This window comes from Sarcophilus harrisii, chromosome 1 (genome assembly GCF_902635505.1).
Source record: "Sarcophilus harrisii chromosome 1, mSarHar1.11, whole genome shotgun sequence".
In the NCBI taxonomy this organism is placed as follows: Eukaryota; Metazoa; Chordata; class Mammalia; order Dasyuromorphia; family Dasyuridae; genus Sarcophilus; species Sarcophilus harrisii.
Genome location: NC_045426.1, coordinates 144,496,363 through 144,520,344, shown reverse-complemented (window position 1 = coordinate 144,520,344; position 23,982 = coordinate 144,496,363). Strand labels below are relative to the sequence as shown.

General features: G+C 34.1%; 1 protein-coding gene across 3 annotated transcripts in view; it reads left to right on the top strand.

The window, feature by feature from the left end:
• PLPP1 (phospholipid phosphatase 1) overlaps positions 1 to 23,982 on the top strand; it is a 108,922-nt gene that overhangs the window by 18,143 nt on the left and 66,797 nt on the right. The window contains exon 2 of one of the 3 annotated variants that reach the window (XM_031965108.1): positions 23,320 to 23,474. The exons of the other annotated variants lie outside the window; for them this stretch is intronic. Coding sequence (XP_031820968.1) covers positions 23,320 to 23,474 — 155 coding nt within the window. The remainder of the gene's footprint in view (positions 1 to 23,319; positions 23,475 to 23,982) is intronic. 3 annotated transcript variants of the gene reach the window in all.

Sequence of the window (23,982 nt, the reverse complement as noted above, 5' to 3'; positions counted from 1 at the left end):
AAATAGCAAGCTATCCGATATTAGGTTAAACACATGCAATTCTTGTAAATATATGTCCATATTTGTTGTATTGCACAAGAAAATCAGATCAAAAAGAAAAAAAAACAAGAAAAAAAAACAAGCAAACACTAATAAGGTGAAAAATACTATGTTTTGATTCATATTCAGTCTCCATAGTTCTCTCTCTCTGGATACAGAAATCACTTTCTATCACAAGTCTTTTGGAATTTTGGATTCACTTTCTGAATGAGCATGAGAGGATGGGGAAGAAGGGAGACAAGTTACTAAAATGTTTTTCTCTTACTGATTTGAATACTTGTGCAAATTCTTCTGTCTAATGTAGAGACCCAGTTGAGAAAATCTTAAAATAGGATGTTATCAAAACTTGTTAGGCAGGTTAATGGATAATAATGAACTTTAGTGTTGGGTATAATGCCTAATTTTATGTATCATGATGTCAGATTCAAGGTGCTTCCATTGTAGGCAGTCTAATTATTAACTGAATTGGGTGACAGATGAGTAATTTCCTTTCACATAGAACTGTTAAAAGTTAGATTTCCTCAGTGAGTGATGGATGGACATTTTCTTCGTATATAAGATGGCTTTCTCATTCCTGCCAAAGTACAAAATCGCAACATTGACATTTAAGGCTCTTTGCAGTCTGGCTGAAACCCACCAGTTGTCTAGCTTGTACTATTACTGGCACTACTCCCCTTCCTAGTTTTATATTTCACATAAACTAAAACTATTCCATGTCCACATTTCTTTCCATGTCCACTATTCTGAACTGAATACCCCCCACCAGACTGTCCTCTTTGTTGAAGTCTCTCCTTTCCTGCAAGACTCAATCCTTTTTTTTTTTTATTATTAAAGATTTTTATTTACAAAACATGCATGGATAATTTTTCAACATTGATCCTTGCAAAACTTTCTGTTCCAAATTTTTCCCTCTTTCCCCCCATCCCCTTCCCTAGATGGAAGGTAATTTAATACATGTTAAATATGTTACAATCTATGTTAAATCCAATATATGTATACATTGTTATACAGTTATCATGTTATACAAGAAAAATTGGGTCTAAAAAGAAAAACAACCAGAGAACCACAAAAATGCAAGTAAACAATAGCAGAAAGAGTGGAAATGCTATGTTGTGGTCCATATTCATTTCCCATTGTTCTCTCTCTGGGTGTAACCGACTCTCTTCATCACTGAACTAGTGGAACTGGTTTGAATCATCTCTTTGTTGAAGAGAGCCACATGCATCAGAATTGATCATCGTATAATCTTGTTGCCGTGCATAATGATATCCTGGTTCTGCTTATTTCACTTAGCATCAGTTCATGTTAGTCTCTCCAGGCCTTTCTGAAATCATTTTGCTGGTCATTTCTTACAGTAGAACAATAATATTCCATAACATTCATATACCACAATTTATTCAGCCATTCTCAAGAGAAACAGTAAAGAGAAAAGACTTAAAGAATTTGGGAGTTATTTTTAGAAAATGTAATAAAACAGATTGATTTGTTTTTGGTGTAAATTTTCTTGTATGGAGCCTGGCAGTATTTATATTCAACATGGCAAACCACTTAAAGGTTACTTAAGATATCTACCAGAATGTTTAATAAAGAATTTTATTTCTCCCTTTAATTACATGTAAAATAATTTTTAACATTTCTGTTGTAAAACTTTTTGAGTTCCAAATTTTCTCCTTTACTTCATTCCCCTCATCCCCTCCCATTGTGAAAGCAAATGTGAAGTTATGCAAAATATTTCCAATATTTTTTTTAAAAGTATGTTTCATTCTTCTCTAGGTATGGATAGCATCTTAAGTCCTTCAGAGTTGTCTTAGATCATTATATTGCTGAGAAAAGCAAAGTCATTTACAGCTGATCATTTTATGTTATTGCTGTTGTACACAATACGTTTGTAACATACGAGTGCAACACTTTGCAGGAGCTTATGAAACTGTTTCCAGGTTTTTCTGAGAACATTATGCTCATCATTTTTTATAGCGCAATAGTATTCCATCATAATCATATACCACAGTTTATTCAGCCATTCCCCAGGTGATGGGCATCCTTTCTTAAAATTTCCAATTTTTTGTCCTGACAAAAGAGCTACTACAAATATTTTTGTATAGGTCCTTTTCTTTAAAAAAAAAATCTCTTTTGGGATACATGCCTAGTAATGGTAGTGTTAAGTCAAAAGTTATATATGTACGGTTTTATAGCTCTTTGGGTATAGTTCCAAATTGTTCTACCAAATGATTGGATCAGTTTGCGATTCCAACAACAATGCATTGTCTTATTTCCTTCACAACTTTTCTTCTAACAGTTGTCATTTTTCTTTTCTGTCCCATTAGCTAATCTAATAGGTATGAGACATCTACCACTATGAAGGCAAGCTAGGAATATTAAATATAAGACTTTTTGTGTTCCCTTGTTAAAGGAATATAATTGGGCAAATTTTGTCCTAGGTGGGTGCAATTCTTGTAGGGAATGGGTAGTCTCTAAAAAATAGGAGCAATCTGTTACATCCTTATTATGTTATGTCATTATCTTTATTACATCAAAATGATGATATAAAGGCTTTTGACCTAATAATAAAAATATGTAAATATTATATATAAATAAACCCAAGACGATCTAGTCTGTCTACAGAACTGGTTTTTAAAATTACTTACCTAAGCTAGAAATTCCTAGTTTACTGCTAACTCTTCTTTCTTTTTTCCTCTTGCGCATTTGTTTCTCTTCCCATGTATAAATCATATGATCCTTTGCCAAATCTGTAGACCTTGATTTTTTTTAGATCTATCCATCTCTCTTCCCATGGCCACTTTATGGCCTTGTGGTTCTCAATCTTTACTGACTGTAAAAAAAAAAAAAAAAGTTACCTTGTATTCCTTAATGCTTTTAAATACATTTGTACTCGATTAGTCACAATTATCATCCTATATATAAAGTGTATTTCAGTTGTCTGGGGTTTAACTCCTGCTTCTGGATGAAGGTGTTTTTGTAAATCATTAATGTGGATTCAGCTTGATCAGTAGACTACTCTGTAGTGCATTTTCTATCTGTTGATCTGGAAGAAACTATAATTCAAATGACAAACATTTAATTAGAACAATCATAGTTACTTTACTAAGTAAAAATTAAGCAAAGTCAAGTGATAAGTTAGCAGTATACAAAAATAAAGCTGTTTTCCACAAATGCGCATGCTGATGGGGAAGAGAATATTTATCCATCCAAGTAAGGAAGGATGATCTGCTGGAACAATGTTCTGGCTCTGTTTGTAAATATCTGGCTGTGCCATGCTACTTCTTGGCTCTGCCTTATACAGATTTCTTCCATGGTTCTCTTGTTATTTCTGCTTGGCTTTGCTATTTTTCTCTGCCTTTACATTTATCATTTGATGAAACCTCATTCTGCCTTCACCAAAGTGAGTCAATCAGTAAGCATTTATTAAGCACCTTCTGTGTTCCAGACACTGTGTTAAACATTGGGAATACAAAGATACAAAAAAAACATTCCTTACTTTTAAGGAACTTATACAGTCTCCCAAGAGGGAGAAGTCATTCCATTCTGCTCTCCTGAATTGCTATTTGCTCTTTTATCAACAAATCAGTATTGCCATCTGCTGCTGTAACTTCTGTATTTGTCTTTTTTTAAAACCCTAGTGTTGAAACACTAGCCAGTCAATATAACTTTTCAATTCATTTGACCTGTTCCACAATTGACTGACTTGTAAAAGATATTCTTCAGGTAGCTGAAGAAAAAAAGTAGGTAGAAAGACTAGAGATCACTCAAAGCTATGAATAATTTTCAAAACAAAGAATTTAGATAATAAAAAGCAAATTAAGGAAACAGATTTTGTTTCATATGCACAAAATTGACACAAGTGATGAAAATGGAAATAGCTATATTTTAAACATGGTTATTGTGAGGATCAAATGAAGTAATTTTAAAGCACTTGGAACAATGTGTGGCAAATGTTGTGTGATATAAATGTGATCTGCTATTATTGTATTGTTGCAGAAGAGGTTTTGAGAAGATAGAGTGAAGAAAACAGAACCAAAGCAACATATATAATTACCATAATATAAATGAAAACAAAATTTCAAGTTACTTGCTCTCAGATTAAATGCAAGGACCAATCTTGCCTTGGAGGGCTGATGATAAAAAACTTTTTTCTTAGATGGGAGATGGGATCATGTTCTTTGCCCCCAGTGAGGATCACAACTGATTTTGACATTTCTTTCTTTGGCTGTGCATAAAAATATGTACAAATTTTCATTTGCTTTCTCAGTTCCTGGCATAATGTAAGCAACTAGGATCTGAACTATGAGTTTCAAGGAGACATGTTGTAACAAAAGCAGGTCCCTTTTTTAGAGAGACACTTGAACAGTGATACATATGTGGCGTGAGAGTTTATAAAGAGTACATTTATGTAGTTAATCATTTGACTGAGTCATTTAATGACCTGTTGGTTCTGTTTTGCAGCTTTCAGAGATTGAAATCTTAAATTAAAATTGAGTAAGAGTTGTCTTTCTGGGTCTGTGGGAGCTCTCTGGGTCATGTCAGAATTCTATTTTTCCCCCAAACTTTTTTTTTTAATTATTAATATTTTTTTAATTTTCAAAACCTATGCAAAGATAGGTTTTCATCACCCTTGTAAGAGTGTTCCAAGTTCCAAGTTTTTCTTCCTCCCACCTCCCTCCCCTAGACAGCAAGCAACACAATACATGTTAAATATGTGCAATCTTCTATACATATTTCTACATTTATCGTATTGCATAAGAAAAATTGGATCAAAAAGGGAAAACTCTTTCTCAGAACTCTTTCTGGATGTAGATGACTCTGTTTATCACAAGTCTATCAGAATTAGGCTGAATCACCTCACTGTTGAAAAGAGCCACATCCATCAGGTTAAACTTAATTTTTTTAAAAAGACATTTATTCCTCCCATTCATATATGTATATATATATAAAATTTCTGCCTAATAGCATAGGTTGCTGTTTCTGAACATGCCCTTTGCCTTTTTTGTTCTTGCTATTGGTCTTTAAAGTCTTTAATCTCTAGTGATCTTGTCTGTCTTCAGAAGCTCACTGCTGTCTCTATTGTAAAGCTTTCAGTGTTTCCAAGGGACTTCTCTCATTTCTTTTGATTGTATAATAATCTTGTGTGAAGTAAGTAGTGCTATTATTATTATCACCGTTTTACAGATGAGGAAACTGAGGATCAGAGAGTATGATTTCCCCATTGTCACAGCTAGTATGAGCTAATAATATTCGTTATCATAGATCACTTGATTCCAAATTCAGTGCAATTTCTAGGATTGCATTCTGCCCTTCAGTCACCATCTTCCTTGAAATGTAGGAGAAGTTTTTAATGCATCTTTTCTCTCCCTTCCTGCACTGTAAATTCCTTGAGGATGAGAACCCTTTACCTTTTGCACATTGCTAGTCACTGAATATTTAGTATAAACATTTGTTAAATGAGTGAATACATTTTATGGATCTCCTAGAAATCCCTTCAAACTGAGGCCTCAGGATGGCTTATGAAGTGGCCTCATAAATGCGTATTTTTTGGAAACAAGTACTTTTTAATTATCTTGATTAATTTTCCAGAACTGATTTTACTAGCTTAAGGAACTCTTATTCCTTTGGATGTTGAAGCTTCTTCTGTCAATGTAGATTGCCTCAATGTAGATTGCCTCTCCAATAGTTATAGGGTGTTGCCCAAGATCATATAGTCAGTAGATACTCAAATCTAAGAACTGAGATCTTCCTTAAGAAGGTTAAGAAAGTCTAACTAGGAGACCAGGTCTTTGTCTGCTACACCATCATGTTGCCTATATTCCTGATGATGCTGGCTTAAATAATGGAAATGTAATTAAAATGTCTCTTTACTTTATATACTTTAAAAACACTCCCCTTTCCCCCCACTCTTTCATATGGGCCAGTTTGGTGAATTTGCTAAAGTAAGAATTGTATTTTCTTTTGAAACAGACCTCTTTATAATTTTAGTTCTTGTTTCTGGGCCAGTTTAGTTGTCATAACTTCAGACTAGACATAACTTAGTCTATATAAGTTTTTAAAATACTTTTTTACTCCAGAGATTTAAGCTATTAAAAGCACTTGATTGCAGCCCTGGATTTTAATTGGCAGTATCTTTTTTTATTTTATTGTAATTTCAACTCCTTTTTTGGTGGTATGGATGAAGAATTTAAAGTTTTCTCAAGTCTTTCCCATACATATTCTGAGTCTTGAGTATCCACATTCCCTTTTTCTCTTTTGGTTTCCTGCTGCTAGGGAAAATAAGAACAAAAACAAAAAAACAAAAACAACCAATCTATTGAGGGGGGATGTGATGATGATATTGTTTCTGGGATAACTGTTCTTACGGGTTTAAATTCTTTGGAATGAGTGTAATTTTAGGATAGTATTATTGATTATTATTTGACACTATATTTCAAGGAGACTTTTAGCTCCCTTTCAAAGGTAAATAACTATAAGGAAGTGCCACTTTCTTGTACTCTTAAGGCAGTAGCTGTAAAGTATTGTGGATTCACGTACTTATTTCCACTTAATAAGCCATGGATGCAGTATTTCCAAGGCCTAATTGTCAAAGGCAGAGCAAAATAATGTAGGAGGTTAAAACAGTGAATAAGGGAGTTTGTGGAAAGTTTCCCATTAAACTAGTGTAGGCAATCAGTACCAGATCTGTGATTATTCAACTACCTCTCTAATATTAGGCTCTTGTATATTAAGAGTAATATTCTTGACTCACCATTAATAAGTTTTATGAGAATGTTGATACTTTAATACAAAATCATCCCTTTTTTTGACTTTCATTTTTGGCTAAATGAATGTTATATCCACCTGTGTGATTGTGGGTAAATTCTGTGGCCCTGAAATAGAAAAAATTGACTGTATTACATGGAAATCAAATCCATGGCATTCATTTGTACCTATTAAGCAAAGTAACATATGGCTGTAGCCATTGGACCAAATTAAATATGGGTGTTAGGACTATGTTCATTAGGATATTCATCTATCTATATATCTCACAGTGCTGATATTCTAGTGGAAGAGACAACTTTAAAAACACCATATATAAAAAATTGTAAATAGAAGGAAAGCACTGAAGGAGAGATATGGCCCAAAGAAGGGAAGAAGGATGGCAAAGACCTACTCTACCTGTTACAAATGTAGAAATAACAAGGGCTGGCAACAGATAGGTGTGTATTTAGGGTTGAGTTCTAATGAGTGATTAAAAATGACATTGAGTTTGTGTGATTGGAAGGATTTAGTGATATCCTTGAAAGAAATGGGGAATTTGGAGAAGAGAATGATTTCTGTTGGGATATACTGAGTTTGAGATATCTTTGAGATGTCCTTTTCGAGACATCCGAGGCAATTGGTTAAGCAAAGGCTTAGGAAAAAGGCTGGGGTTTGATTTATAGATCTGGGAATATCTGGATAACTGAATCCATAAAACTGGTGAGATCAAGAAACAAGAAGACATTGAGACAGAATAGGGTCCAGGACAGATTTGTGGAGAGAAACTATGAGCCAACCATTGAATTCACTGAGCAAAACAGGAGTTGCTTTTGATAATGGTCACCAGAATCAGAACTGGGTTTGTTATATTTGAATATAATGGGCATTAAAGGAAGGGCAGGTTGCCAAGTGATGATGGTAAGGGGGGAAGTCCAGAAATGGCAGTGGAGAGCTAAAAGTGTATTCTAGTTACCCCTCTCTGACATATGTTCTGAACGTAGAAATCTGTTTAGCTACCTGTTCAACTTGGGTTCTGAGGCAGGAAATAACCTGTCATTGTGACTGAAATGCATGAATGCATGGAGAATAATTTGAAATAAGACTGAAAAGATAGGTGGAACCTTATTGTGGAGTAATTCAGATCTTTTGCAGAATATTTTAGATTAGAAGCACCTGGAAGCCCCAAGATTTTTTTTAGTAGAAGACAGACATGAGCTATGCAGAGGGTTAGCAGTGTGGAGGATGGATGGTTTGGACTAAAGAAGAGACAGGAATAGAGGGGAAATAATCAGAAAGTTATTGAAATAGTAATAGTTTAGAGAGCAATAAAAAGGACTTGAAGGAAAATAGTCTCTGAGAGTGAAGGGCAGGTTCCTTTGTGGTTGTGGATGTAGAGTTGACAAGAAGGCTGAGAGGATTGATGGTGGGTGTGAGTGTGGTGGAAAAGAAGTATTCACTTAGAAGTTCAGATTTTGTAGCAATTTTGAATGAATGACAACTCTGTATAATAATACATATTTCATGTTTATTAAATATTTAACATATTTAATCACTCCTGTCACCTTCGATAGAACACTTCATGTATATGGTCCTTGTTCCTTGTGGAGACAATGAAGGAACTGGACTAGATATTGTATCTATTTATTCCCCTCCATTCTGACAAACATCTTCAGGTCCTCTATCATCACTTTGTCAAGTAAGCACTGTTTGGCAGACCCTCCACTAAAAATGTTTATTTTAGGAATGAGGAGACAACTTTTGGGGCACGAAAGAATATAAATGACTTTGATGTATTATGGTATAAGGGGGAGACTGTTTAAACTGTTTGTTTAACTCTAAGTTACTCTTCACAACCCTACTGGAAACTTATTTTGAATTCTCACAGGTCTTTTATAACTCCTTTTTTTTTCATTTTTAAAAAGCAAAAGTTGTTGGAAAAATTACCCATGCATATGCTTTGTTAATAAAAAGCTTTAATAAATTTTTTTAAAAAGTCATACACAAAACAAGTTCCTCTTGAAAATTCATATCCTTTTGTTTCTGTCACATTTCTTTTTTTTTTCTTAAAGTTTTTTATTTTCAAAACATGCTTAGTTTTCAATTCTTTTAAATAGATAGTTTTCACTCTTGTAAAACCTTGTATTCCAATTTATTTTTATCACTCTCCCTCCCCCCCTTCCTATATGGCAAATAATCCAATCTATGTTAAACATCTGTAATTCTTCTATATATATTTCTATAATTATCATGATGCACAAGAAAAATCAGAAGAAAAAGGGGAAAAAAATGACAAAAAAACCAAAATGTAAACAAACTACAACAAAAAAGTGAAAATACTATATTGTGCTCCACACTGTCTCTACAATCCTCTGAAGCTGCAGATGATTCTCTCCATCACATGACCATTGAAATTGGCTTGAATATCATTGCTGTTGAAAAGAGTCACATCCATCAGAATTGATCATCATACAATCTAGTTGTTGCTGTGTATTCTCTTGGTTCTATCCACTTCATTTAGGATCAGTTCGTGTAAGTCTCTCCAGATTTTTCCAAAATCATCCTGCTGATCATTTCTTATAGAACAATAATATTCCATAATATTCATATACTCATTCAACTAATCTCCAACTTGATGGGCATCCACTCAGTTTCCAGTTCTTTTGCCATTACAAAAAGGGCTGTTAACAAAGATTTTGGTACATGTGGGCCCTTTTTTCCTTTTTTTATGATCTCTTAAGGATACAGGCCTAATAGAGGCACTTCTGAATCAAAAGATAAGCAGTGTTACATTCTTTCTTTATTTTTTTTTTTGAATTTTTTTTATTATAATAACTTTTTATTGACAGAACATTATTTCTTAAGGAATAATTTCTTTCACCCTCTCTGTAAGCCTAGTGGAGAGATGTCAAGACTGGGTAAAGGGAGATAATTTTACTTGTTCATTCAAGCTACCTCTTTAAAGATCTTGTCATTCCTGTACATTGTGATGATGCTGTTTTTTGTGCTTTAACTCCGTTGTCCTGAAACCAACTTAACAATTTTCAGAATGTGTTCTATTTATTACTAATTCTAGGTTTAGATCCTTTGACATAAATAGTTATATGTCTGAGGATAAATTACTTTCACTGTTCTGCTGCTGATATAATAAGCCAAAAAGTACTTCATATGTGGCCAGAGGAATTTTTGAAGTACCTGTGAGAAAGGTTAATTAATCCTTATATTGTACAATTTTCCCTCACCTCTGTTTTAGGCATTTTGCCTAAAGAAACCAGCTACTGCATATGACCTTTGCCTGGTTGGAATGGCAAGGGAGCTGCCGCAACCACATAGGGGTGAAAGGACTTAATTAATGTAGCCTGTGATCAGTTGCTTTAATATATTCTCTCAGGGAGGTGACACAAGAGATTGATTTTTGTTTAAAAAAAAAAAAGTCTGTAAATAAACAGGATTAATTGTGTTTTGGTCTATGCAGAATTGGGGAGATGGCGGCAAAAATAACTTGCCCTTCCAGGTTGGCTTTTTAAAGCTGTATTTAAAATATATGCTGATTTATTTTAAGTGTCTGACAAACTGTTTTAAGACATTCAGGACTTCGGAAGGTAATTCTCAGTTAAAACCACAAAATGTAGGGAGCAGTTTCTTTAGTAAACTCCACTTATCTTATATCCAGACTGGTTCTTTTCCGTCTTTTGTTACCACTTAAAAACAGAATAAAATCTAAGCACTTTTTATAGTATAACTCTACAGCCAAAGAGATGATTTTGAAGCTAGTGGGTGGATGTGAGTGTTCTCTAAAAATTTAGTCTTTGGCCCTCACTTTTTCTCTCTGTGATCTAAGAACTAATTTGACCTAAATGGTTTCACCTTTCCCCTCTTTGCAGCTGACTCTTCAGTGTATAACTTCAATTCCAGCCTTTCATCTTATATCTTTTCTTTTTCCTTCCTGTGATATTCATTTTTTTTTTTTTTTAAGAAAATTTTTATTGGTGACTTCTGTTGTCAGTGGAAAAAAGTGCAAAACAACTTGAGGCACAAACTGATGTCATAATTTAGAAACACAGCTTTCATTATGTCACTTGACTAACCTGAAAGTAGTAGCAACATTAGAAATATGTACATTGTTTCTGAAATGGCACAAATTGAATTTAAAACTCCTTGTCCTGATCAAAGCTTTGCTATAATCTGACTGCATCAATTTATGCAACTTTATTTCCCATAATCCTCTATAGTCAGGTCAGTCACTTTGCTGGTCCTCAGCACACCTTGGTATATTAATTGGCAAGATATTATAGGAAGATGTAATATTTTCTCTGTTACCATTAAGTCCTACTGGAAATACCTATGTGAAGATAAAAGTTTTGAATGCTAAACCCTGTGCTGGTGCTGTAGGAACTTTGTGTGCACAGGTATTATATCTTAAAAAATATGTTGATCTAAATTAGTATTAAAATATCATTAAAATGTTTGATGGTGTGGTGAATTTTTGAATTTCTGATTATTTTCTACTTTATTTCTCTTTATTTTATTAAAGACAGACATAATCACATTGAAACTATTTGGAATTTTAGTTAGTACTGCTTGAAAGTATTCATAACTTTTAGGTTTTGTTAAGATTAAAAAGACCATGGATGGTAGACAGAAAGTTGACTTTGTGAATTCAAATTCTTTTTTACCGAGGCCTTAGTAAAAGAGAATTTATCACCATTTTTTTTCCTTAATCACTAGAGATGCTCAGCCATAGCTTGGTGGTTTGGGGGAAGCCTTTTTATCTCTTAATAGCTTTAATTATTATCATCTGGAAAAGTGTGTATGTTTGTGGATCCATAAATCTAGTACTTGGAATTGAGATTTTTTCATGAAGTTTCCATATCACCACCTCATTGTTTCCTTTGTAGTAGAAGTCCAATTCCAATCTGAATTTAAAAGATCTAATTGAAATATCCCTTTGGGGATATATTTTGACAAAATCCATATGCACATTGAAAAAGGAATTCAGTTCATATATGTCTACCAAAATTAATAGACCTGGAAGTATAAGTGGGAGACAGAAGGAAGGAAACTTTCCTTTAAAATTCTTGCAAGGTAAATGATTCTTTTAAAAAACAAACAGTTTTTCAGATGAAGTTGCAATATGAATTTGGGCAGTAATCCATGTTCTTTGATCCCTAGTGAATAAAAGAGAGACAATCATAGGCAAATTTACTAGTAAGTTTTTTTTTTTCCTCTTCTGTAAACTTTGAATGGGTTTCTTTACTTTTTAACCATTTCAGTTCAGAAAGAAACATAATTGGCGATTAATTGGAGGATTTTCATATGCTTCTGGAAGGAATTTGTAACACCTGTTTCCAAAGAAAGCAAGAAAAATATTACATGTGTTTTTTTTCCCCCAAAGATGTACTTTGTCCAGCTGAATTGGACACCAAATAAAGAACTTTCATTATGTGCAGAATGAATGGCACTTTCTAAAACCTGCCTAGGTAATATGTTATGGTATTAAAGAACTGAAAAATGTTTACTAAAAGTAACCCAGACTGTTTTAAAAGACTAAATGAACAGGTTTCATGAATTAAATTTCACAAAAGTAAGTATGGATTTGGTGTCAGCCCCAAGTGTACATTTAAATAGATGTTGCCATTGCTTAGATGTTATTGTGTATAAAAAACAATCAAAAACCTCCCCAATAAACCCAAACATATCTATCAATATAAAAACCTTGGTTTCCTCATGTAAAGCTAAATTGTCAGAATTATTTTTAAGATACTTTCTGGTTTAGAAATTTATTATTCCTTTATTCTAAAGTCCTAGAAACTGAAACTCATTGCTAAACTAGGTGATTGGGACTTAGTTGTCCTGACTTATGGGCCACTGTGCTTTCTTTATCCCTATTTGTTCATTTTCAAAGATTCTATGAACCAATTCCAACAATCTCATCCCATGATTCCCAAATCTATCTAGACCTAATCTTTCTCTATATTCCACTCTCATCTCAGTTTCTTCAACAGTAAAATGAAGTTGTTCTGAATGTCTTCTGAAGGACCCTTCTAGCACTAGATCCATGATCCCAGGTCCTAATTATTTCCTAAACTTAGCACATTAATGAAACAGAAGGAAGTATAGTGAGAGAACCTTACTTCAGTGCTTTTTGATTATGTTAATTCCTTAAAAATCTTCATCACAGCAAAATAAAGCCCCACTATGTCTTCATATCATTCTAATTTCTTTAGTCTCGGCCCTCAGTTTTTTAAAAGTCTTAATCACTTGTCCCTATTTCCTGCCAGAAGAAAGTGGAGTTGTATTTGAGATCACTATTTATTTGCAAAGAAAAAACTGAAGTTAGCCAAAGTAATATTCTTTACATTTTGTCTAATTAAAAGGAACCACCCAGCTAGACTAATCTTTCTGTGTGGCTTTTTTTTAATGAAAGAGAGTAAGGAGAGATTCTTAAATTCTTAAAATTATGGTCATTGAAGTAGAAATAGTTGTTATTACTTTGTGTTTCATCCCCTACTATAAACTGGTGACCCTGATGGGATGGTTTTTACTGTTGCTTTTTGTCTTACAGTATACTTTGGGAAAAATTGAATAAAAACATGAACCTGGGTCTTTTCATTCCCTTTCTCTTCCCCTTCTTTCCTTTCCCTTTCATTTCCACCTTCAAAAGCTGCCTTGAAGGTTAACATAAAAAAAAATAGACCCAAAACAAATCCAAAAAGGCCCAAGATCATGGCAATTGCTCTCATCCCTTCCTGGAAAATAAAGGGAGGAGAAAAATAGAAGAATGGAAAAAATTCTAAATGGAATTTGGAATATTCTTGGGTTCAAAGATGATGATTGTATATGACAAGTGCAACATCAAATAAAAGGATGCTTGCTCTTTGGAAGAAAAGCTAGGGTAAGATAATATAATAATATGGCAAGGTAATAATTTTGTCAATAAAGATTCATATGATCAAAGCTGTAGTTGTAATATATGACTGAGAGACTCTAAGGAAAGGAATACACTGTATAATCAACACTTTCAAATAGTGGTGCTGGAGAACATTTGAGTTTCTCCGATAGCAAGGCCCTCAAATCAGTCAATACTGTTCACTGGAAGGACAAATAATGAAGCTTAAGCTTAAATACTTTGGACACATAACGAAAAGATAAGACTCACTGGAAAAGACTCTGGTGTTGGGCAGGATTGAAGGCAAAAGGAGAAGAGGATGGCAGAGAATGTGATGAATAGATAGTGTTATAGAAGCAATGAACTTCAGCTTGGATCAATTTTGGGAGAGAGTAGAAAATAAAAGCATTTGGGGTATTGTGCTCCGTGAGGTCATGAAGAGTTCGACAGTAATTAAACACTGCCACCACCACCACCTCTATTACTATGGAATAAAATGGGCACTTTATGATGTATCACTTTGTCAAGTAAAAAAATCCACCTTATGGAAAATGCTACCTTTATCCAAAGAGAGGCTGAATGCAGATTGAAGCATACTATTTTGATCTTTTCTTTCTTCTCCCCCTCCCCTTTTAGGTTCTGATTTTTCTTTGTCAACAGGACTCATGGAAATGTGTAAAAAAAACCAAATGCATATATAACCTAAAAAAAAATAAAAGCAAAAATAAGAAAAATCATCTTAAGTAGCCTGCTGTGCCTTTTAAAAGACTTGATACCTACTCAGGAAGTTTATTCGATTTTCAATTTTCAATAGTTTTCAGCAGGCATGAGAATGGCAGAAGCACTTTATTTGTTGAAATGAGGTTCCGTCAGATATGCGTAGGAAATTTATCCATGTTTTTAATTTGTGGCAGGTGGAGTGGGGTGGGAGGCAGGGTTAAGTGACTTGCCTAGACTCACATAGCTTAAGAAGTGTCTGAGGCTAAATTTGAGTTATAGAGCTAGTGTTCTATCTACTATGTCACCTACCTGCCCCGAAAATATCTTTAAAGATACATCATGTTGTTCCTTTGGTTGTTATGTTCCAAAATATTATCTTCTGCATTTCAGGCGGTGTTATTCTTTGAGAAGTGATAGACAATGTAGAACATATTCTTAGGAAATATTACTGAGTTATCAGGATTCCTTAGGATGCTAACAGTGCTCATCCATTGTTGGTAAATTGTAGGTAACGAATGAGAAAAGGTAAACCTTACTCTATAAGTGGGCTTCAGGGAGTCTTGTCCTGATACCACTCAGCATTGTGAGGGTATAATTACACACACAACAGAAGTTAGCTCTTGTTTGATTGAGAGGGTGGTCATCTCTTTCTGATTGTATGAGCATGGCATTGTCCTGTATATAGAAGGCATATACTGGGGGTCTGTTTTTCCTTGTCCCTAAAAGAGGGTGCCTTATTGGATTAATTTGGTTAAAATATTTGTTTGTTACTAAATTTTTTAAAATGAAATTCGAAATATTAGTTAAAGAGAGTCTTGGAATTTCATCCTTTTGTAGAGGAATGTGGAGCAGAATTATCAAAACCCAGGATCCTGAAACTCCCCAGATTCAGATTAAAATGTAATTGGGAATTTTTAAACAAAATTTGAAAAATAATACAACATATGTAATATTAATTTGAGATTTGGTCCTATCTGAGTTTGCTCTGTGGCAATGTGATCACTAGCCATAAACAGGAGTTGCATAACTTTAAATAAAAACTAGAAAAGACATTTCTCTTCTTAGATGTGTTTATAGTTTTGGAAGTAGGTTTGAATAAAATTCAGTAAACTTTTATTAAATATTTAATGTGCTAAGTACTGGGGAGTTACAAAATTTTAAAAATATCTTCTATCCTCGCAGATCTTCCAGTATAGTAGTGAGATGACAGGATTACCTTATTACAAATATGACAATTACAGGCTAAATGCTTTGTGAGAAAGGAGGAGAGAAAGGCTAGGACTAGGAATAGATAGGGGATTTTTGAGCTAAGTTTTGGTAGGATTTATGGGGAGAGAGGGACAAGGCATTATAATTCCAGGTAATGGGAAAATATCATGAAACTTTTGTTTTTAAGACACTTCTACTTTTCTGTTTCCTTCTCTGAAGGTAGTCTCATGCAAAAGCAAAAAATGGGGGAAAACGTCAGTTTAGCAAAAACTTACATCAAAAATTGATGCTATAACAATTTTGATATACTTGGAGCTTTTCAGTCATTGAACTTGTTTGGGATAGTGTGTAATAACATGTATAATATATACATATGTGCATATATGTACATATTACCCTAGCTAAGGGATCTTCAAATCAAGGGTATAAATATTTTACTTTTTTGGAATAATTCCAAATTGGACCAGTTTATAGCTGCACCGATATTGTTTTGATGTCTTGTATTTTCATAGTCTTTCCAACACTGACTCTCTGCCACCTTTTTGTGTGTGTTACAGAATTGCAGAATTGTTTTAATTTGCCTCACTCTTGATGATTTTGAGCTGTTTTTCACATGGCTGTTAAACCATATGAATTTGTCTTGAATCAAAATCACAAGCTGGAAATTTAAAAAGTGTTGGTTTAAAAACATTAAGTAATCCTATGGTATATAACTATCAAGACAAAAATGGTTGTGTTTTGTGTCTTTGTTGGAAGTTCCCACTCTTGTTTGGCTGAAAAAAGTCACTGATGCTTTACATTCTTTTGCTAGGGGAAAAATAAGGAAATGATACAGATTTCTTCTGTTGGATTCTCAAGATACTCTTGGATATTTGATTACAAAGCCTTAAGGATGAGAGAGAGCACAACTGTCTTAACAACAATAACATTTCTGAACAAAAGTAGGCACCAAAATTGAGGTACTGAAAAACAATTTTAGATGTCTTTCTCTTTTCTTTTTACAATGGGTATGGTGAAGTGATCAGGAAGAATCTTCATATCAAGATCTGATGATTGATCATTTGTAAGCTCCTTTTTGACAGTGTTTCAGGAAAACTGTTTACCTGAATAATTCTTTTCATATTTAAAATTCCGATTCTCTTTTATGTGAAAGTATGGACTGTTCATTGATTTGTTGGACTAATATATGGTCCATTACATTGAGTTGATCGGTATTGTAACTAGGATAGAATTCATCCCTTGGTTCTCAGTGTAAAAAGAATGAGAGTCCCTGTTGCTGAGAAGAATGCTTCCATAATAAGTCTGCAAAATTTCCATGACATATTGTCTTGTGTGCCATTATCTTATCTGCCATTGTCATTAATCTTCCTAATAAACTATTTTCATATTCTTCTTACAGTTTAAAATTCTTTGCATTCCCCATTCCTAAAGGACAAAGGTCAAAATCCCCAGATTCACTACCAATTCCTAAAATCTAGTCCTAACCTTTATTTGCCATCCAACAATATCTCTTGCTTCTACTATATAGGAAAAGTCTTGGCTCTAGCCAGGAAAATCTCCTTTATGTTTATGGAATGTATTATATGTCCATACCCATTGTGCTCTTAGCTCACTCCCTTCCCAAGATGTGGTAGTCTCTTGTTTTATAGATCTTTTTGTTCTGCCTATTCTACTTCTCTTTTAAGTTGGTCTAGCTTGATTCCAGCCTCTTCTTGACTATTTTAGCCTACGTTGGTCTCTTCTTTCTGTTTCACAAATGGTTTTTATCAGTCATTTCTGAACTTAGTCTCTCCCCCTCCCCCACATAAGTATCTAATAAAAATGTGTCTTGTCTTCCAAACTGGCACAGTCTTATCCCAATAAATTTCTTTTGGAACATGGAACAAGTTGAAATATTACTTCATATTAAAGACTAGATTCTGCAAAATTACAGAACAACAAAAGCATAGTAACAACAAATATGTCACAGATAATAGTATTGTGCCTAAATGATGTCCAGCTCCTTTAAAAGACATATAATTGTATTTCTGATTAGTCTTTATTTTTTATGTTTCCATAATGTTTGATGTATTCCTCCCCCTCCCAGAAAGTTGTTCCATATAATAAATTTTTTTTGGAAAGAAAAAAAGTCAACATGATTGATATGTTGAAAAGATCCCATGACTGTGGGAACCAAGTATGAATGGCAATATAGCATTTTCACTCTTTCTGTTGTTGTTTGCTTACATTTTGTTTTCTTTCTCAGTTTTTTCCTTCTTGTGCAGCAAGATAACATTATAAATAAGTATACATATATTGGATTTAACATATATTTTAACATAATTTAACATGTATTACCTGCCATCTTAGGGGAGGGATAGGGGGAAGAAGGGGAAAATTTGGAACACAAGCCTTTGCAAGGGTCAGTGTTGAAAAATTACCCTTGCATATGTTTTGTAAATAAAAAGCTTTAATAAGAAAAAAAGGAGAAAAAAAAGCCAAGATCCCAAAATATACAGTGAATAACTGCTGTAGACTTCTGACCTCCATGAAGCTGAGGTATGTTGGGAAGTGTCTTTTTATATTCCTTCATTTAAATCCCAGTGAATCTTTATCAGTTTGAGTATATAACATTCTTCTCTTCCCCTTTCTCCTCTTATCTTGTTATTGCTGTATAGATTGTTTTCTTGGCTTGGCTTATTTTACTTTGTATCAGTTCATATTAGTCCTTCCATGATTCTCTGTCTTTGTTATACACATCATTTCTTTTTGTTTTTTAATAATAGTTTTTTATTTTTTAAAATACATGCAAAGATAGTTTTCAACATTTATCCTTGAAAAACCTTATGTTCCATATTTTTCTCCCTTCCTTTTCCCGATCCCTTCTCTAGATAGAAAATAATCCAGTATAGGGTAAACAACACATCATTTTTACTGCACAGAAATATTATATTACAGTCATATAACATAATTTGTAATTTCCTAGTAAATGGGCATCTACTTTGTTTCTAATTTTTGACTGCCACAAAAAGTGCTCATATAAACATTTTGGAATGTATGGGTACTTTTTTCTTATTAATGGATTAATGGATTCTCTGGTTCAAGTAGTATAGATATTTTAGCTTCTCTATTTGCATAATTCCAAGTTGCTTTCCAAAATGGTTATACAGTTACACCAACAATGTAGTAATTAATAATTATGTTGTAATGTTTCACAATTTCACCAAAATTGTGTAAGTACAACTCTTTCAGCATTGACTATTTCTCTCTTTTTTGTCATTTTCCTCAATTTTCAAGGTATGAGGTGTGAAACTTAAGTTGTTTTGCTCAGCATTTGTGATTTGAAGCATTTTTTTAAAAAAAATGTGATTATTAATACTTGAATGATTTGCTTTTGAGATTTGTTCTTATACACACATACATATGTATATATAATTTGACCATTTATGTACTGGCAGGATGGCAATGAGTCATATGTATGAAAATCTATTGTCTATATATATCTTGAATACGAAACACTTTTTGGAAATTTGATTTCTCCCCTCCCCCCATTTGACTACTGTTTTTCTTATCCTAGATACATTAATGTTGCTTGTGCAGGATCTTTTCAGTTTCGAGTTTCCTCTTCTGCTGTAAACACAGTATTATGTTCCCTTAGCCTTTTTTTTTTTTTTTTTTTTTTAAAGGTGACCTTGTTTTCACTGGCTCTCTTTATCTCCCTCTTGATCCCCTCTTTTCGGATAATCCACTTATTTTTCCAACCCATAAACTGGTTTTGTTCCTTAGATTATACATTTCTTTTGGTGTGTGTGTGTGCCCCTTTTCCAAAAAGATTTCTCTCACACTCTACATTCTATATCTTCTCTTCCTGTTTACTCTAGACCTTCATTCTCTGAAACCTGTATTTATTTGGTTTCTTTTCTTTTCTCTGTATTCTCCTTGCAGTCATAGTTTCCAAGTTATCTATTCTAAGCTCTCCCTTATTCTTTTCGGCTGCTTCCTTGTAGGTCATTTCCCAGAGCTTCCCCTTTTCCATTAGGCTTTACTTAAAAAAACAATAACAATTATTGTAGGTATTAGAAAAGTCATTGCCGGAGGTAGAATCCCTCTCCTACCATGTACAGGATTATGCTGCTCACCACTGATTTATGGCCATCTCTTGTTGACCTTTTTTTCCTCTACATTTGCCTGGAAATCTCTGTTTCTATGCTCGCCTACTCCTCCTGGTGTCAATTGCTTCCAAGATTCCAATTCTGACAACTCCCTTCATTGATCAGTGGAATCCCCTCCCACTTCCAAAATTAGGCCTTCTTTTCTTCCTTTTCCCAGGTCAACCCCTACCTGAAACTTTTCCTTGAGCCCAGAGGTTACTTTTTCCTTATTGCTAGCTCTTGATTTGACTACAGCACATCCCTTTTCTGTCCCCCTGCTTCTCTCTTCTTCCTTTTAATTCCCATGTAATTCCACAAAAGAAGCATTCATCTGTAGGCAGGCTGGGACCATTTTCTATCTATAATACCCCCTCTCTGCCTCTTTACTGTTATCTCTACCATATTTCTGCTTTCACCCCCTGGCTCCTTTTAAACATTTAGAAAGAAGTCTAATTCTTTCTGGTCACTGTGATGTTATTCCTGTCCTTGTCTGCTGTATTTATTCACTTTTTTTGAATTTCCTTATTTGGGGAATTGGAGAGTACTTTTGTCCATTATGGTTAAGCTCATATTTGCATAACAGATCACTTGGACTATATACTGCGCCCTTTTGTTTGCTTTTTGGAACACATTATTCCATTCCTTTCTTTTTCTAATAGGTGCAGAAATAGACTTGAGTTAGTCAAATGTCTATTCTTTTACGTTGAAGATCCCTTGAAGTCATGTAGAACTTGTTTCCAAATTAATTTAATAAATTTAACCACTATGCTGCTTAAAGTTTTTTTATTTTTTTATTTTTACTTTGAGACGATCTGTGAATTCTTTTCAATTGGAATTTTATTTTCTATGTTCAGAAATTCTGGGTAGTTATCGTCTTTTTTTTTTTTTTTTTTTTTGCTTTTGTTCTGCTAGGTTGTCCTTCACTTCTGCATATATGCTTATCATTGATCTGTTCTCTTGGTTCTTTAGTGAGGCTTTTGCCACTGCAAATTCAAGATTTTCTATTCTGTTGATTTTTTTTTTTTTTTTTTTTTTTTTACTGTGTGGGACATAAATTTTCATTTTTCTTGTCATTCAGGAATAGCCATGTTGTAGTTCTGTGTTCTCAAATTCTAGAAGATTTTCTCATCAAGTTTTGGATTATTTTCCTTTATTTCTCAGTATTTATTCATATGTCTTTGAACTTGTTTACTATATCTGGGAACCATATTTCATTCTGTTTGTTACTATTTCTTTTATTGTTCTGTTTATATTGAAGATCATAGTTTTCTTTTTCCTTTGATCTTTGATACTTTCAGTCATTTCTATCCCCACATCCAGCCCTTTTCCTTATCAGTCATTTCCTAACTCCCTCATCTCTGATTGTGGTTTTCTTAGGGGCTGAATTCTCAGTGTCTCAGCCTCCTCCCACAGTGGGAAGTTCATGATTCATCCATTCAGGTCTACACTCCAAAGGATTTTTGAATGGTCAGAACTGGCCCCAACTGGGTGCTGTGCTCTTTCCCTCAGTCTTGGTGGAGTACTACATGTTCTCAACCCCTCTTCTTCCCCCGCCCTTCCACTTCTTTGGCACTGGAAGTTCAGAGCTTTGCAGTACTGCTGCTTCTGGGCTGCTGATCTTGGTAGGCTTTTGCTCTTGGGGGGCTTTTGCTCTTGGCTGTCAAGGTTAGGTTGTTAGTGCCATTGCACTGAAAAAAAGGAGGATGTGTTACTATGTGCTTAATGATCATATAGAATGGGAAGTGGGGAAAGGGTACTGAGTAATCTCAGGGGCAGTGAGCATCAGTTCTTGTTTTATTTTTTAAATCTGCATTCTAGATATCCTAGACCATGGTGACAGCTGAAGTCACTTTTTATTTTTTTTGGTGAATAATTTCTGTTTTGAAGAGATTTCAGAGGTTTTAGGAATTTGGGGGAAATGTTTAATCCTTTATTTTGTTTCTCATGCTACCCAGAAGTCAAAATATTTTATTCTCACAGTAGACTTGGCAGATGAATACTGTAATTATCCTGCTGAGGAAACTGTGGCAGAAGTGTAGCAACTTTCCCAGAGTTGCGAAGCTATTAAGTAGTTGAGGCTGAATTTGAACCCAGGTTTTGTGACTCTAGGTTTAAAGTACTATCCACTCTGTCACCAGCTGCCTAACTAGTCTGAATAGGTAGTGGAATCTTGATATTTGTTGAATTGTTTGAATTTTTTTTTTCTGTTTAAAAATATGCCTAGAGTATTTGGGTTAATAGTTGATAGTCATTCCAAAAGATAAATTAACTTAGAAAAAACAAGTTGCTTTGAGTAGTTTCTTTAAAATTATTTTGTGTTATTCTGAACTTAAACATTTAAAAAAAGGCACTTCCACATGCACAATAAAATACTTTGAAAATTATCCTGTTTGTTACTTTCTCCTTAACTTTTTTTCTCTCCTATACAAGTATTATAGTAGTCCCCCTTTTGTGCGTCACTTTCTCCTTCTCGCCTCTCATTGACAGAGGGAAAGAAAAGAAGGAAAAAAAAAAAACCCATCCTTGTACTCAATGTGTATAGTCTACCAAAATGTGCTCCACTCCAGTGGCTATGTCCAAAAATCCATGGTTCTGTACTTTGTGCCCATCATCTATTTGTCATATAATAGATAAACATATTTTCCTACTCCTCTGGAAAAAGACATGGGTGATTGGTTACTGCTTTGATCAGAGTTTTTAAATCTTTTGAAAGCTATTTTTAATTTATAATGTTCCTGTATAAATAGTTCTTCTGGTTTTTTGTTCACTTAATACTTACCAAAATTCTGATATTGTGTGTGTTTAAAATACCAATCATCTAAAGATGCTCATTGTTTACTTTTCTTTACTCAAAGTCTATTCACGTTCCTTTGTGATTCATTATGACCTTTGCTCTTTTGATGCTTCTTCCCTCCTCCCCTTCAACTTAAAAACATTTTTTCCCCTCCGAGTAAGTATCCCTTGCCAGATACTTATGTTAGCTGTTGGGGAGACAAAAACAAAATGAAACTATGCCTCCTCAGGCAACTTATTACTTTCTTTTGGGAGAAACAAAGTATATACAAAGCAAATATGAGGTGATTTTAGAGGAAGATGCTATCAGTTGAGATTCAGGAGTTTTCTGTAGAAGGTAATATACTTGAGGTGAGTGCTGAAAAAGAGAGCAGGAATTCTAAGAAATGGAAGGGTTAGGGTTGGTGGAAGGATCATTCTAGGCATAGAGCTCAAATAAGGTACAGAAGACTTCAATGACATTAGAAATTTTTCATAGCTTAACTTTTTGCTGTACCAATTCCCCTCTCTCTTGCAGTGGGCTTACTTTATGACTAGACCTTAAGTATGTAGAGAATTTAAGAGAATTTGTTTCTGTGGAATTGAATTGGGAGGGCAAGGATGCTATAGAGGAAGGGATGCTGTGGACTGCTGACCAGAGAATGCTGCCCTTGGGTATTATGGGCTGTTAGCCTTTTTTTAGAAAAGGGCAAAAGAGCTGAGATTTGCTTTCCAATAAATACTTATCTCTTCCTGATGAAGTGTGCCTTTGAAGAGAATTGAATTTAACTATGTGTGTTTTTTTCCCTTCCCCCACAGCTGCCTTGCCCTTGATTGTTCTAAACTTGGCCAAAATAAAGCCATATCAGAGAGGCTTTTTCTGTAGTGACAACAGCATCAAGTATCCGTACCATGACAGTACCGTTCCATCCCCGCTTCTCTACGCAGTGGGGTTCACTCTGCCTCTTTCCTCTGTAAGTAACTAACTCTATAGGTAGTGGTGGGGATGATGATCATGATGATAATGATGATGATCATGATGATAATAATAATATTGATGATGATGATGATGATGATGATAATAATGATAATGATGATGATGATGATGTGATTGTGGTGGAGGAGGAGGAGGTATGGAATTGGGATGGGGGTCTAAGTCTGTAGTAGAATAGTTGATTAAGGAGAATACTTATTTCATAGACTTACACACTTATCCTTTTGTGGAAGAGGAATTTCTAGATATATAGTTTAATCTCTTAACAGCCAGTTAAAGATTTATAGAATATTAGAGCTAGAAAGGAACTTTCAAGATCATCTCATCCAAATTCCTTCTCTGAAAGATAAGGGAATGGAGGTCTGATGAATACAGACATACTAAAGATAACACATCTCATTTGGAAAGTCTTGAGAATGTAATTGTTTATTTTTAAACATAAATATTAGAAAAAAATGCAATAACAATACAACTCCTTGAATCAGAGT